This window comes from Xenopus laevis, chromosome 9_10L, assembly GCF_017654675.1.
Source record: "Xenopus laevis strain J_2021 chromosome 9_10L, Xenopus_laevis_v10.1, whole genome shotgun sequence".
Lineage (NCBI taxonomy): Eukaryota > Metazoa > Chordata > Amphibia > Anura > Pipidae > Xenopus > Xenopus laevis.
Genome location: NC_054387.1, coordinates 16,379,689 through 16,395,872, shown reverse-complemented (window position 1 = coordinate 16,395,872; position 16,184 = coordinate 16,379,689). Strand labels below are relative to the sequence as shown.

Sequence of the window (16,184 nt, the reverse complement as noted above, 5' to 3'; positions counted from 1 at the left end):
TCAAACTTTTTTTCATCGAATTTGGCTGTTCTGCGGTCGAAGTAAAATCGAATGATTGAACGATTAAATCCTTCAAATCAAAAGATTCGAACAATTTTACCGTACAATGGAACGATTTTTTAAAGAGACAGTACTTCGATTATCGATTGGTCGAATATTCTAACTATTTTTAATTTGAATCGAATCAAAAAGTCGTAGTATCCTTTTCGTATCCAAAAAATTACTTAGAATTTCGATTTTTTTTTTACTTCGAAAATTCCCTCGAATTCACTTCGACCCTTGATAAATCTGACCCTAAATGTTTTGCTTTCCAATATTTTGCCTTGCTTACTAGGAGAATTTACTGCACCCAAGAAACCTTTTCTATGCTTTTTGATACAATGGATGCCCTTTTGTCATCCAATTTGCCCATTGGTGTGGGTACCCTGGGTTTCTTTCTAGAATAAATATTTTAGTGGGTTAATATGGCCTAAAGTCAGCAAGTCCAGACACTGCTGAAGGGCCAGAAGTCATTGTGATTTGTGCCTTACTGACAGATCCATTGCAGACCAGAATACCAAGGCAAAGGGGAGTATTGTGCTCAGAAATGGAAGTGAAGCAAGTGACAGGTCTTAAAGTTAAAGGTCTTATTGATCAGGTGCTTGACCTTAAAGTTAACTTTTAGTATGTTATAGAATGGATAGTTCTAATGGCTGTCATTTTTTCTCTTTTTTATAGTTTTTGGATTATTTGCCTTTTTCGTCTGACTATTTCCAGCTTTCAAATGGGGGTCACTGACCCCATCTAATAAAGAAATGCTCTGTGAGGCTACAAATTTATTGTTATCATTACTTTGTATTACTCATCTTTCTGTTCAGGCCTCTCCTATTCATATTGCAGTCTCTTATTCAAATCAATGCATGGTTGCTAGGGGAATTTGGATCCTACCAACCGGATTACTAAAACTGCTACCTGGAGAGCTGCTAAAGAAAAAGCAAAATAACTCGAAAACCACAAATAATATAAAATTAAAACCAATTGTAAATTATCTCAGAATATCACTCTCTAGAACAGGGGTCCCCAACCTTTTTTACCCGTGAGCCACATTCAAATGTAAAAAGAGTTAGGGAGCAACACAAGCATGAAAACGTCCCCCTGCCTTGGGGTGCCAAATAAGGACTGTGATTGGCTATTTAGTAGCCCCTATGTGGACTGGCAGCCTACAGGAGGCTCTGCTTGGCACTATACTTAGTTTTTATGCAATTAAAACTTGCCTCCAAGCCTGAAATTCAAAAATAAGCACCTGGTTTGAGGTTTGAGCAACATCCAAGGGGTTGGAGAGCAACATGTTGCTCACGAGCTACTGGTTGGGGATCACTGCTCTAGAACATACCAAAAGTTAACTTTAAGATCAACAACCCCTTTAAACGGTGCCATGTTTTTATAGTTAGTGTCCAGGCTCAAAGGAACCCTATAGTGACTATTGGAATAACATGAATATAGTTCTGCCTAATGCAGGTAGGGTGCAAAATGCAATCAAATGGGGGATTGAACTCGTTGTTTCCCTTCCACTCTTTGAACAAGGCCAATTTTCTTGCTTGTAAAACCCTCCCTTGTCAGATATTTACTCAAATTAGATGTGCACCTTGCCCCTTCTTTAATAAATATGCTCATAAATGTATGGAATGTGGATTCATCCAAAGGTCTGATTTTCCCATTAAATCTCATATATATGTTATGAAACTGAGTGGCTGCGGCATTTGAACTCTATGATCCCATTTGGAGAAAATTGGGCTGTTGGGAAGGATTAAAGATAAATCTAAAGTCTTCGAGTGAGTGGGAGGAAAGGAGGGAATATGGAAAATATGTTTTTGGAGATACAGTTTAAGAAATAAGTGGAAGGAGAGTGGAATGGGATGGATGGACCCGCCAGTCACACAGCTTGTCAACCGGCTCTGTCATTTCATGGGTATAACTGAGAAATGGGTTGTTCACCTTTAAATTAACTTTAATTATGATGTACAGAGTGACATTCTGAAACAATTTGCAATTGGTTTTCATTATTTATGGTTTTTGACTTATTTAGCTCAGCAGCTCTCCAGTTTGCTGTATCAACAGTCTAGTTGCTAGGGTCAAAATTACCATAGCAACCATGCCTTGATTTGAATAAGAGGCTGGGATATGAATAGGAGAGGGCCTGAATAGAAAGATGAGCAATAAAAAGTAGCAATAACAAACAAATTGTCCTTTACAGAGCATTTGTTTCATGGGTCAGTGACCCCCATTTAGCTGGAAAGAATCAGAAGAAAAAGACAAATAATTTAAAAAACTATAAACAAAATAAATAATAGAGACCAATTGAAAAGTTGCATAGAATTAGCCATTCGACGACATACTAAAAGTTAACTGAAAGGTGAACCACCCCTTTAATGTAGAGTCTCCTCTGCTTTGCTTTATCCATTGTCTATTCTGTGTTTCTGTAATGTACCTTGTACTTCCCCAAACCAGAATAGTGACCAAAGCGAATATTAACTCCAGTGCCTTCTGTAAAGAGAGGTATTCCCCTGTACTTAGCACAATTCAGCAGGAACAGCCCCTACGTTTGCTCATAGTCTGTACAGAGAGATCCCATAAAACTATGTCAGCATAGGTATTCCTCTGTACTAAGCACAATTCAGCAGGAACAGTCCCCTAAATTAGCTCATAGATTATACACTATGGCAGCATATATATTCTCATATACTAAGCACAATGCATTGCAACTGCAATGATAACTAGTGGCAAATAACTGTTAAACATGTGTCATGAATGCAACTATAAATTGCAATTTCTCTAATTAGTCAATATTTTATTTTTGGGTTTACACCCCCTTTGAATTTTCCAAAGGGCATTATTTTATAATTGTAACCCTTTTCCTGCCAGCAGAAGGTCAGGTTTATGAGCTTGACGGGAATAACATGTTGCTAGGCAACAAGTTTTTCCAATAGTGTCAATTTAAATCTAGGACCGTAGATCCTCCATCATGGGCAGGCTGTCATTTTCCTTGCTGATGGTATAAAATATATTTAGTTGGTTGGGAAGGGGTATTCTTGTTAGTATGGTGTAACTTGTCATTTGTGAGCAGGTAGAACAGCAGTGTGTGAATGTGCAATGCTTGTATCACTTGTGATATGGTACAGATTCATCTTATCAGCAGATGGTTTAATTACTGATCCCCAGTATTTACATAGAGAAAGGGAAGGATGAGGATCTGAATGTGCAGGATCTGTGGGAGTGATAACTGATCCCCAGTATTTACATAGAGAAAGGAAAAGATAAAGATGAATACACAGGAACGGCAGGAGTGAGTATATTGGTTAATAATACTAGTGTACAGAGGCAGAACTCTGACTCATCCCTTTCTGTTTTCCACAGATGCATTTTGTACTCAGTGTTGTGAGTCACAGTTACTTGTAAAGCGTGTGCACCCCATGCCCCCCTCCATTGCCTGTCACACGCTCACGTTTTGGCTCCGTGACTCACTGCTCTGATCTGCCGAAACAAAAACATCAGCAGACTCTCAGGCATAAGGGCAGCGGCGACTTGTTGCGCTCTCTTTCCCCGCCAACATACAAGCCAGTAAGTGCAGCATCAAGCCGAAGAGAGGGTAACACATGGGGTAGGTGCATCAAAAGCAAGAGTTATATGGTGCAATAGGAGGAATTTGAAGGAGGAGTTATATGGAGTGATAGGAGGAGTTATAGGGAGGAGGTATATTGCACAATAGGAGGGGATAGAGGAAGGAGTTATAGGGAGGAGTCATAGGGATCAATAGCTTGGGTTGGAGGGAGGAGTTATATGAAGTTATAGAAGGAGTTATAGGGATCAATAGGGAGGAGTTAAAGGAGGTGATAGAGGGAGTAGTTATATGGATCAAAAGGAGGGGTTAGAGGGAGGAGTTATATGGGAAAATAGGAGGAGTTAGAGGGAGGAGTTATATGAAGTTATAGGGATCAATAGGAGGGGTTAGAGGCAGGAGTTATATGAAGTTATAGGAGGAGTTACAGGGATCAATAGGGGGAGTTATAAGAGGTGTTAGAAGGAGGAGTTATATGGATCAAAAAGGGGTTAGAGGGAGGAGTTATATGGAACAATAGGAGGCATTAGAGGGAGGAGTTATAAAGAGCAATAGGAGGAGTTAGAGGGAGGAGTTATATGAAGTTATAGGAGGGGTTATAGGAATCAATAGGAGGGGTTAGAGGGAGGAGTTATATGAAGTTATAGGAGGAGTTATAGGGATCAATAGTTGGAGTTAGAGGCAGGAGTTATATGACGTTATAGGAGGAGTTACAGGGATCAATAGGGGGAGTTATAGGAGGAGTTAGAGGGAGGAGTTATATGGAACAATAGGAGGCATTAGAGGGAGGAGTTATATAGCACAATAGGAGGCGTTAGAGGGAGGACTTATATGGAGCAATAGGAGGAGTTAGAAGGAGGAGGTTTATGGATCAATAAGAGGGGTTAGAGGGAAGAGTTATATAGAGCAATAAGAGGTGTTATAGGAGAGTTTATATGGAGCAGTAGGAAGAGTAAGAGGTGAGGGTTATATGGGCCAAAAGAGGAGTTATAGGGTGAGAGCACAGTACAATGTATATGGCTATAAAGTTGAATAGAGATTATAGGAATGTAAGGTCCATGTCCCACCAAGTGCCTATCCACTATTCCTTTCACCCTGAAAATGCAGTGGTGTCAGTGCAGTCAGTGTACAGTGATGGTGGGTCAGAAGGAAGTAGCTCTGCATTTTTTTCCAGCCTAAATGCACTGGTGGAGAATACACAGCGTGTGGCATGGGCCTTAGGGGTTGGTTTGGAGGAATAAAAAATATCCCATAAAAGTAATATTTGCACTGAACCTTGTAATAGGAAATGGTTGAGGCCTAGTACAGCCATAGAAACCCAGGAAATACAAAGCTTTGAGAGTGGTTTAGGAGAGGACAAAGATATTCAGGAGTGACCTTTCCTGCCCTTTCCATGACATTTTTCTCTTGAGCAGTACAGGGTTAACCCACTTAGCTCCTGCTAGTCTCTTAGCTTGTTGCAAATGCTGAAATTCTGTTTCATGTGTCACAACTTCCCCTTTTGAAAGCCTCTGCGTTCAACGTTATATTCCTTTGCCGAATTATTGCTCCAGGCCAGCTGCACTGATACAGAGGGTGTTTCCCGGGGGTGTCTTGCACTGGTTAGTCACATGTATCCTGGTCTCGTAGGGGTGCAAGAAGAGAGAATTGTAGACAGTGTTACTCTGCATTAAACTTGTGGGTTCAATATTTTGTATTTTGTTTTAAGCAGGAAATGAAGAAACTTCTGTGTTTCCGGCATGTGTCAATCCAGCTCCGCTCAGGCACAAGGTGTTAAAGCGCCATCTTCATTCAGCAGATCCCTCGGTGAGTACAATGACCCCTGGCTATCCATCTTTCCCTATGAGCTAGTGCTCGAAAATGTCTTGGCTCAATTCAACAGCCTCCCAATAATTATGTCTCTATTATAACACATCTGATACTGATTAAAAACAATGCTGGGGCAGATCTACTCAGTCCAGAGAAGAGAACGTTTAACCACTTTTGTGTTTTGAGTTTAATACAGGAAATTGTTTTCAGTTGTGTGCTAATTGGGCTTATTAAGTAGGAAATATGGAATTTCAAGGGAGATTCTACTTCCAGATTTTGTTAGTCACTATCACAGTGTAACCCCCATATCATATATGCACATAATGTAACTGTATAATATATAGGCACAGATATACCCCCATCTTTCCCCCAACCACTGTCACAGTGTAACCCCCATATCATATATGCACATAATGTAACTGTATAATACTGTATATAGGCACAGATATACCCCCATCTTTCCTCCAACCACTGTCACAGTGTAACCCCCATATCATATATGCACATAATGTAACTGTATAATATATAGACACAGATATACCCCCATCTTTCCCCAACCATTGTCACAGTGTAACCCCCATATCATATATGCACATAATGTAACTGTATAATATATAGACACAGATATACCCCCATCTTTCCCCCAACCACTGTCACAGTGTAACCCCCATATCATATATGCACATAATGTAACTGTATAATATATAGGCACAGATATACTCCCATCTTTCCCACAACCACTGTCACAGTGTAACCCCCATATTATATATGCACATAATGTAACTGTATAATATATAGACACAGATATACCCCCATCTTTCCTCCAACCACTGTCACAGTGTAACCCCCATATCATATATGCACATAATGTAACTGTATAATATATAGGCACAGATATACCCCCATCTTTCCTCCAACCACTGTCACAGTGTAACCCCCATATCATATATGCACATAATGTAACTGTATAATATATAGGCACAGATATACCCCCATCTTTCCTCCAACCACTGTCACAGTGTAACCCCCATATCATATATGCACATAATGTAACTGTATAATATATAGACACAGATATACCCCCATCTTTCCTCCAACCACTGTCACAGTGTAACCCCCATATCATATATGCACATAATGTAACTGTATAATATATAGGCACAGATATACCCCCATCTTTCCCCCAACCACTCACCACTCCCACACCTTGTGTATTACTCCCTTCCCTTTAGACTGTATGCCTATGCATAGGGCCTTCCTCACCTTTTGTACCTGTATTGATTGTGATGTATGTAACTCCATATGTTCTATGTATATAATTCATGTGATTTAGTTGTATAATCACATTTACTTTACAGTGCTACGCAATATGTTGGCGCTATATAAATACATGTTAATAATAATAATAATAATAACCACTGTCACAGTTATAGGGTTGCCCTTGTTGATAAAGAAAAAGGAAATTGTACAGGAGGTGCAGTACCAGGATAGTTAGAATAATATAAAATGTATTTGAGTTCTTAATAATTTCCTCTGTTGAAATAGCAGGGTCTATTAATGTCTATATATATGTCTATATATAGTAAGCAAAAGGGTAATATAATTTCAGAATCCTTAGCATGGTACCTGGTTTTAGGTCCTAACCCATAAGATAAGAATCCCTGGTTACTAATAAATAGCTAGCTGGAGTGTTTCCTTTCATATAACACAGAGTATTGTCCCCAAGACAAAATAGCCATAAAAATATATATTAAACCTGGTTCTGATACTGAGTTACTGTGGTTTGGAGCAATGATGTGCCTCCTCCCCGGCTGCCTCCTTCTCTCTCTGTCCCTATTTGGAGCAGTTAAATATGAAGAAAGCCAGTCTCCTGCCTGTGATGAATTGTCTGACTCCTGTTGATCAACATTCTTATCCCAGGGCACATGGTCAGTGTAATTTAGTGGGATGGAAGTGGTATAAAGGTGATACCTTTATTGGCTAACTAAGATAATAACAGCAAGCTTTCAGAACATTTTAGTTCCCTTTTCAAGCTGATCTCAATGAAGCTGTGGTAATTTACAAGGGGATCTGCAAGAGACAAGCAGATAAGGTAAAAGATAATGTGGGTCAAAGATGCTGAATATAAATTAGGGCTTCATTAATGGAATGTGGAATTAAAGGAATTCCATATGATCTCTTAGTCCAGATCCACACATGTTGGCATTTCTGACAGGCCTATCTTAGTCCACATAATTAGCAGGCCTATCTTAGTCCACATAATTAGCATTTCTGACCTGGTGCAGGCCTTTTTTAGTCCACATAATTAGCATTTCTGACCTGGTGCAGGCCTTTCTTAGTCCACATAATTAGCATTTCTGATCTGGTGCAGGCCTTTCTTAGTCCACATAATTAGCCATAAAAAAAAATCCAAGTTTCCATTAGTTTGTACTCCCACACTTTTCTTTCATTATCTGTTTTAAAATTGCCCTTAAGAACCAAAATTCTTAAATCCTTTACAGAGTGATGAGGGCCATTGGAATGATTTCCTATTGGTGTGTGCAGTTTTTTTTTATTGGTTACAGTGAATCAGTGGTGTGTGTTTCTCTTTCTTAGACTTTGCCCAGTCTCTTCTATATAGTCCCCCTGTTATGCATTTAGTGCATTGTATTGAGTACCTCGGAGTTCCATGACCTGTATAAAAATCATATATGATCATGAAACTCCTTGGTAACTTATAATATCCTTATATTTTACAAGAGTGGGTACTTTATTCACTATATAATCTACAGTCTGGTCATTTCCATATGGGACCATACTGTAAATTATATCCTTATAAACGGTGAGCTCTGACGTCAGAACGTGCCGTTTATAACAGGTGCCCCCAGGCCACCGAATTTGATGCAGCGCGTTGGAATTTCACAACGCGCATCCAAAACGGACGCCGGCGTGCCCAAAACTGGCGACCAAAATTTCTACGCCAACCCCTCCGACCCCCCCTCCTGACCCCCCCTCGGAGTTATGTGACCTGTATATGGAGTTATATGGTCACATAACTTCTCGGTGACTTCTGATATCTTTATAAATTTCTAGTAGGGGGTACATTATCCACTATATAATTTACAAGAGGGGGTACTTTATTCACTATACATATATATATATATATATATATATATATATATATATATATATATATATATATATATATATATATATATATATATATATATATATATATATATATATATATATATATATCCCAGAGAAAGCTTGCTGTGATTATCTTAGCCAATAAAGGTATCACCTTATACCACTTTGTTATTTTTTATTTAAAAATGGTTGCCCTGTAACATTTTTACTGGCTAACATGGTACAATTAGTATATATATTTAGTACACAAAAGCTATGAATATCTTGTAAATTATATCCTTATAAACGGTGAGTACTGATGTCATCAGTTATAAACGGTGAGTTCTGATGTCATTTCTGTCACATGACTCACTGAAACGTGTGTATTATAAAAAATAAAGTTTCCCTTGTTGCAAAATATGAGGATATTAGAAGTTACCTTGGACTTCCATGACCTGTATAAAAATATATGGTCATGAAACTCCTCGGTAACTTATAATATCCTTATAATTTACAAGAGGGGGTACTTTATTCACTATATATATATATATATATATATATATATATATATATATATATATAGTGGATAATGTACCCCCTACTGTAATTTATAAAGATATTATAAGTCACCGATGAGTTATGTGACCATATAAAAGTACGAGGCCGCAGGCCGAGTGCTTTTATACAGGTCACATAACTCCTAGGTGACTTCTGATATCTTTATAAATTTCTAGTAGGAGGTACATTTTGTGGGGGGGTCGGAGTCGTTATTCTGGCGTCAAAATTCTGGCGTCAAAATTCTGGCGTCAAAATTCTGGTCGCCTGCGTCAAATTCTGGTTGCCCGTTTCGGACGCGCGGCATATTTTGTAAATTATATCCTGAGTTCTGATGTGATCAGTTATAAACGGTGAGTGCTGATGTAATTTCTGTCACATGGTAACTTATAATATCCTTATAATACACAAAAGCTATGAATATCTTGTAAATTATATCTTGTGTGATAAATGATCGTATTTTGTATTCCTTAGGTGGAAGTGACATGATTTAATAAGTAACTGCATATGTAGAGTTCCTATGGTATGCCTCTAGATTACTAATTATTCAAAACAAGGTATCCCTGTAGTTGCATCTCTTTGCACTCCTAAAATGACATTCCCACATAACCCCAATTGTTTGCACCTCATTCAGAACAAGGAAGTCCTGTAGGTCAGTGGTGTAACTACAGTACAGCAGGCCCCACAGACCCAGACCTCTCCTAACTTAAATTTAAGCTCCCACTGCAAACTAGCAGCAGCAGGCATTAGTCGACCATAGGATTAGAGGTTCCCATGCTGTACTCCCCTCAAAGATTTTTTATGCGGGGGGGCAGGCACTTTCAGATTACACCACTGGTGTTGGTGCAACTCATTGCACTCCTAGAGTGGAGTTCCCATGGAATGCACCAAGCTTACACAACACCTTAGCTTCTATTTACCATTATTTTGTGCCCAAACATACAGCCAAAGCAACCCAGGAGTTTATTAAAGCAAAGAAGTGGAATATTCTTGAATGGCCAAGTCAGTCACCTGATCTGAACCCAATGCATTTCACTTGTTGAAGAATAAACTTCGGACAGAAAGGCCCACAAACAAAGCCGCTGCAGTAAAGGCCTGGCAGAACATTAAAAAGGAGGAAACCCAGAATCTGGTGATGTCCATGAGTTCAATATTTCAGGCTGTCATTGGCAGCAAAGGGTTTTCAACCAAGTATTAGAAATGAACATTTTATTTTCAGTTTTTTAATTTGTCCAATTACTGTTGAGCCCCTGAAATTAAGTGATTGTGTTAAAAAAGGCTCTAGTTCCTCACATTTTTATGCAACCTTTTTGTTCAAAACACTGAATTAAAGCTTAAAGTTTCTTGATACTTTCTCGATTATCTTTATAATCAGAAAATATTTTAAAGATCAATCTATATATTTGGCACATTTTTTGAGGTATCTCTCTGTACAGGCAATGAGCAAGCATAGGGGACTGTTCCTGCTGAAATGTGCTTAGTACAGGGAAATACCTATGCTGCCATAGTTTTATGGTATCTCTCTGTACAGACTATGAGCAAACTTAGGGGACTGTTCCTGCTGAATTGTGCTCAGTACAGGGAAATACCTATGCTGCCATAGTTTTATGGTATCTCTCTGTACAGACTATGAGCAAACTTAGGGGGCTGTTCATTCTGAATTGTGCTTAGTACAGGGGAATACCTATGCTGCCATAATTTTATGGTATATACAGTACTTTGCTTTCATTCACACTGCGATGAGAAGAGCTAAAAATATGAATGAAACGTTTTGCCTGACTCCATATTTGACACAAAGTAGCTTTTATGTGCGATTGTGATTTACAATATTGTGGGGGATGGATCTCCAGACAACAGAGACTATAGCCGAACCAAGAAATCCCAAGTCTTATGTCAAAACACAGAGCAGAACTAGGCCATGGGAATGTGGGCAGCAAAACAGAGCACCTGCAGTGACTGGATATTGCCTTGTGTAATTCATTTCTTCAGTAAGGAGACAGAGGAATAATATTATTTGAGAGCTTTGCTTCTACACCCAACCCACTGTGCTCCCTGATATGCACTGTAACAGGCAAGAAATTGTTCCCTGCTAGAACTTTCCATCTGGTTGAATGGAAATTGCTCAACAGATTAGAGTAGGTTGTTGCCTTTTGATCAGAGTTTCAGATCTCATCATTCCAAATCTTAAATAAAACCATGTTGTGTAAGTCAAAATCTGGCTGTTGATTTGAATGCCGTCAGACGATTATATAATCTCCAGTTCCTTGAATTATAACATTTACGGCTACAAGGAATGGCAGCACATTTCTGCTTTTTAAGCTCCAATCCGTATCTCCCAGCTGGTTCCCATGTTCACGAATTTATTATGGCATGAAAGCTTTTATGCTTCCATTGCCCTCTCCTACATATAGGTCATGTCATAAAACAGCTAACCCTTTGGCTGAGCCAACCATTATCCTTTTATTTTAAAGGCTGGCACCTCCCCTGCTCACTTGAATGTTCTTGGAAAGACTCTTTAATTTACTGTATTGCTCCTCAATATGGATAATTACATGGATAGAATGCTCTTCTCTTTTCATGTCAGAAGTATACTTCGACATAGACAATTGTATGCAATATTCCAGCCTGCCTTTGATATTTACAATGGTATTTGTGGCATCCTGTTTGCTTGTGAACTAGATCATGATATTGACGTGGATTCACAGGGGATGAAGAGTGATAATAACAGTGGAGGACAGTAGGCAGCTTAGTTCTTCTGAATGTCTTAATAGTGAAGCACCTGGATTCACTTGAGGCCAGTGTCACAGACAAGCTTAATCTGATGGTGGAAACAAGCTGTCTTACTTCTGGGGGCTGTTATTCTTGCCCTGGACATTAACTCATATTGAAGAAATAATTGGTAAAATAATCTATCATTTCAATTATTATTATAGTTTTAAAATGATATCTCGAAACTTTCTATAACAATGTCAGAAACACCCTATGATGAGTCCCAGGCTGCAAAGATGCATACGGAATATTATTACTTAGAAAGAGATTTCCACTTATGGGAATGAAAATACTGAAACTGAATAAACAGTATCCTTTGGCGGTTGTGAGCTATTAAATGGTGCCTCCCTCTGTTGACAATGAAACCTTCTGAAATGTTCCAAAAATGTATTATTGGGTTATAAAAGAGTAAGAAAATGTTATAAATGTAATGCTACAGTACATTGGTGATTGTTGCTTTCAGATCAATCACTTCTGATAAAAACATTTTTTTTTCCTATGACAGAAGAGCTGGTTGATGAGAGCCTCCGGGATTTTCGATGAGAACCACTCAAAATGGAAATTTCAAGTAGCTCGGTCTTGTCAACGGAGTTTCCATGGCCCACATCTGCTGCCAGCGGTATCTCTTCCAAACCTCCCAAGGAAAATGAGGGGGTATCTCCACAAGCTGTATTCTTAAAGGCTCTTACTGTTCCACTTTGTCAATTGGCTCAGCAAGGGAATATTCAGCCATCATTCCAGTTGACAACTGGTGGTCAAGGCTTACCAGTGGACAGTTCTAATATGTCTGTGATAATAAGCCCACAAACACCAGCTATAACCCAAACATCCCCAGCCCCTACTCTTACATTGAAAATCTTAAACACTTTACCGATTCTACAACCCAACAGCTCACCCAGTCTCATAGGAACCCCTCTAAGCAAGTCAAAGAATGCAGGGAAACACATATGTACACATTGTGGGAGAGATTGCTTGAAACCAAGTGTTCTGGAGAAGCACATTCGCTCACATACGGGAGAAAGGCCATTTCCCTGTGTCACTTGTGGTATTTCATTTAAAACGCAGAGCAACCTGTACAAACACCGCAAGACACAGACCCATGTAAATAATTCCAAAATGAGCTATGATTCTGACTGTGGTAATTGTCAAGATGAGAAAGCTGCTAAGCAGGTTGGAGAATATCCCTCAGGATCCCATACTGTAGGCAAAGAAGCTCAAAATAATACATCAGACAGTAGGGTCGCTATGAAGGAACACATTCATTCTCTAATCTCAGGAAATGAAACAACTGTACCTGTCCATTTTTCTCAGACGAACAGTGGGAGAACACTAGAGGAGACCAAGCAAGATTCTTTTCCATTTGTCTTATCAACTTTATCAAACCAAAAGGGAATGCTGAAGGGTCAACGTTCTCCCACATCCACTAAACAGATTTACCTGCAAAGACAGCAGGAATCCTTTGTGGATAAACAAAGGGATAGCAGTCCCTCTGAGCGTAAACTGAAGAAGTGTGAGAGCACGGACTCTGGATATTTGTCCCACTCAGACAGTGCCGACCTCCAGATGTTTACAGGTAGTCCTCTTCATAGTCTGTCAGAGAGCAGCATGGAGTCTGAAAACCTGCTCGGCACAAGTATCAGCACCTCTGCCACAGAATTCGGAGATAAAATGGGGATAAAGACACTGGAGGAACGAATATCCTTGCTAATTTCACAAAATGAAGCAGTGGTTGATGATACGCACCTGGACAATGTTCGTCCACGAAAGACAGCTTTGTCAAAACAAGGTAGTATTGATCTCCCGATGCCTTACACTTTTAAAGATTCCTTTCACTTTGATATGAAGTCTTTTGATATGAACAGAAAGAAAGTATCATTATGCTCAGCCAAGTCTATCTTCACTCCACCCGAGAAAAATAAGCCTCTCTTTTTTCATTCTGTACCTACTCAGTTCTCCACAACTATAGACTGCATGACATTGGCCCGCAGTAACTCTCTGCCATTTGTGGATAGGCAAAGGGTACCTCCAGATAAAATCGATATTCATATGAACAGGCAGAGTTGCCACAAAAAACAGCCTTTAGACGCAAGCTTTGCCAATCTCTTTCTCACCAATACAGCAGTGTCCTGTACTGTAGACCTTTCAAGCAGTCATCCTCGAGGACTTGTTAGGCAAACGGCTGTAGATGAGATACCACAGCCTCACCCTTGCGAAAGCCATGGTTCTGAAGAAATAAAGAATAAAAAGACAAACGCTGTTGATCGATCAGGTTCTAATAGTAAATCCATGAATAAGAAAGGATCTCAAAAGAAAGCAAACATGTTTTCTCATGAGAAGTGGCAAATGTATGGGGATGAAACATTCAAAAAATTTTACCAAAAAATCAAGAAGAATGAGGGCACGAGGAAATCAAAGCAAGATGCGTCAGCACCAGATGAACTGTTGAATAATGAAGAGAATTGGCAGAATTTTACTTCTGCGGTGAAGTCTGGTGAGTGTCACACTTCACAACCAAGGCCTTCATCTGCAAGTTTGGCCTCCAACAATTCATATTTAAGCTCCCAGGTCAAATGTTCATTTGGAATCCCATCAGGAGACAAAACACAGCAAAGAACAATGGAACATCAGATACCCAGTGAAGATAGTATTCCCTCCAAAGATATTCCAAACTTATTAAACTCAGGAATGAAATCTATTCCATCTGCTCAAAATATTTTTTGTGATTTGGAAAATGATCTTAAGCCACTGAGAAACCAGCAAACTGATATATCATCTTCTGGCTTGGACATGGTTTTAAGCAAGGTTAATAATGAACGGTGCAAGGTCACCAGTGTTTCAAAGACAGAGGACAGCAAAGTCTTCATTCCAAATTGTGTACAGTCTCCTTCAAAAAGCAAAAAACCCAAAGTGGAAACTCATAAAGATAGATCGACCACAGTAAATAACAAATGTATAAAAAGAGAGATTCCCTCTCATTCTGAATACAAAAATAATGATATATGCACATTCCCAACATCAACAGAAACGACTGATTTAAAAAGAAATATTGAAGACATTGATATGAACAGGGGGCCTGATACCATAGACAAGCAGTTATTCAATAATAATATCTTATCCTCTTCTACATCTTTACAATCCAAGGAAGCTCACACAAGCGTTGTTCACTCTGAGAAAGTAGGACCAAGTATTCTATGGAAATCTGTTTATCAGTCTACTGAGCCATTATCCACACAGAAAGAAAATGCCTTCTCTCCAAGTTATCAAATCAAATTACATGCTACTGGACCACAAGTTACTTCTTCCCTTGAGGATAAGCTTGGTAATGGATATGTTATTTCATTTGAAGAAAGAAAAAAATCAGCTGATGTTTTGAGCTCCACGCAGTTGATGGAGCACAGAGACACCTCATATCTTGCAGATGATGAATCAGAGACAGATCACCATAGAGGAGAAGCCACCAAGCTCACAAATGTAACAATCTCTTCTACACAAGTGAGTTGGAATGATGTACATCCCTGTTCCTCTTCAGTGTTTACCCACTGTCCACAAGATAAGAGTTGTAGTGTCGAGGGACAGGGGCATCCTATAGGCATATTGCAGAGGGGAATGACCTTAGACTATACTGTACCTGAGAAACCTTTCTACAGTGGTGGATTTGTAATTTCTTCTGATCTTCCTTGCCCAGATCAGATACTGCAGTGTCTTAGAATTGAAAGTGATGAACAAATGTCAACATCAATGAAAACAGCAGCAGAGGAAAGCTGTGCTCCGAAAAAAGAAAATGGTGGCAAGATGTCGTTCAATTTTATTACCAACTCCTCCCAGGATCAAAGCAGTGTGCTATATTATACTGACCCAACTGCCCTCAAGCCCCCCTGGAACCACCAGGCCAGTGCAGTAACTACTCAGGAGCAACAATGCCCTGTAGTGAAAACAGCCAGTGTATCGTTGGCCTTAGACAAACTCAACATCCAGTCTACGAAAGTCACCTTCTCAACCTTAAGCACCGAGTCAAAACCTACATGGTGCTGTCTGAATAGAAGTGTCCCCCTTCCAGCTGTGCAAAAGAAATGTTCATCAATCTACTCCACCTTACCTGAAATGTGTAAGGACAAGAAATCAGGATCTGTCCCTCTTACTTCATCCATAGATGTGAGGCATAAAGTCAACAACAACATAGACTTTCATATAAACTTGACTGGCAATCCTGATCTTCAAGATTTATTCCTGCCTGAGCCCTCAAGCAAACAAAAGGTATGAAAAAGTTCTGGGTTGAGCCACAGAATCATTTGAGGGGTATACACAGTAGTTTCCTTTCTTTTTCAACAAAATAACAGTTCACAGTCTG

The 16,184-nt window shown here is 39.3% G+C and overlaps 1 protein-coding gene across 2 annotated transcripts in view; it reads left to right on the top strand.

The window, feature by feature from the left end:
- The first annotated feature begins 3,419 nt into the window (after nt 1–3,419).
- LOC108701776 overlaps nt 3,420–16,184 on the top strand; it is a 38,654-nt gene continuing 25,889 nt past the window's right edge. Inside the window, exons 1-3 of one of the 2 annotated variants that reach the window (XM_041576228.1) lie at nt 3,420–3,597; nt 5,304–5,401; nt 12,342–16,090. In XM_041576228.1, the coding sequence (XP_041432162.1) occupies nt 12,392–16,090 (3,699 nt within the window). In that variant the 5' untranslated portion in view covers nt 3,420–3,597; nt 5,304–5,401; nt 12,342–12,391. The remainder of the gene's footprint in view (nt 3,598–5,303; nt 5,402–12,341; nt 16,091–16,184) is intronic. The other variant, XM_018236801.2, reaches the window with a different exon arrangement.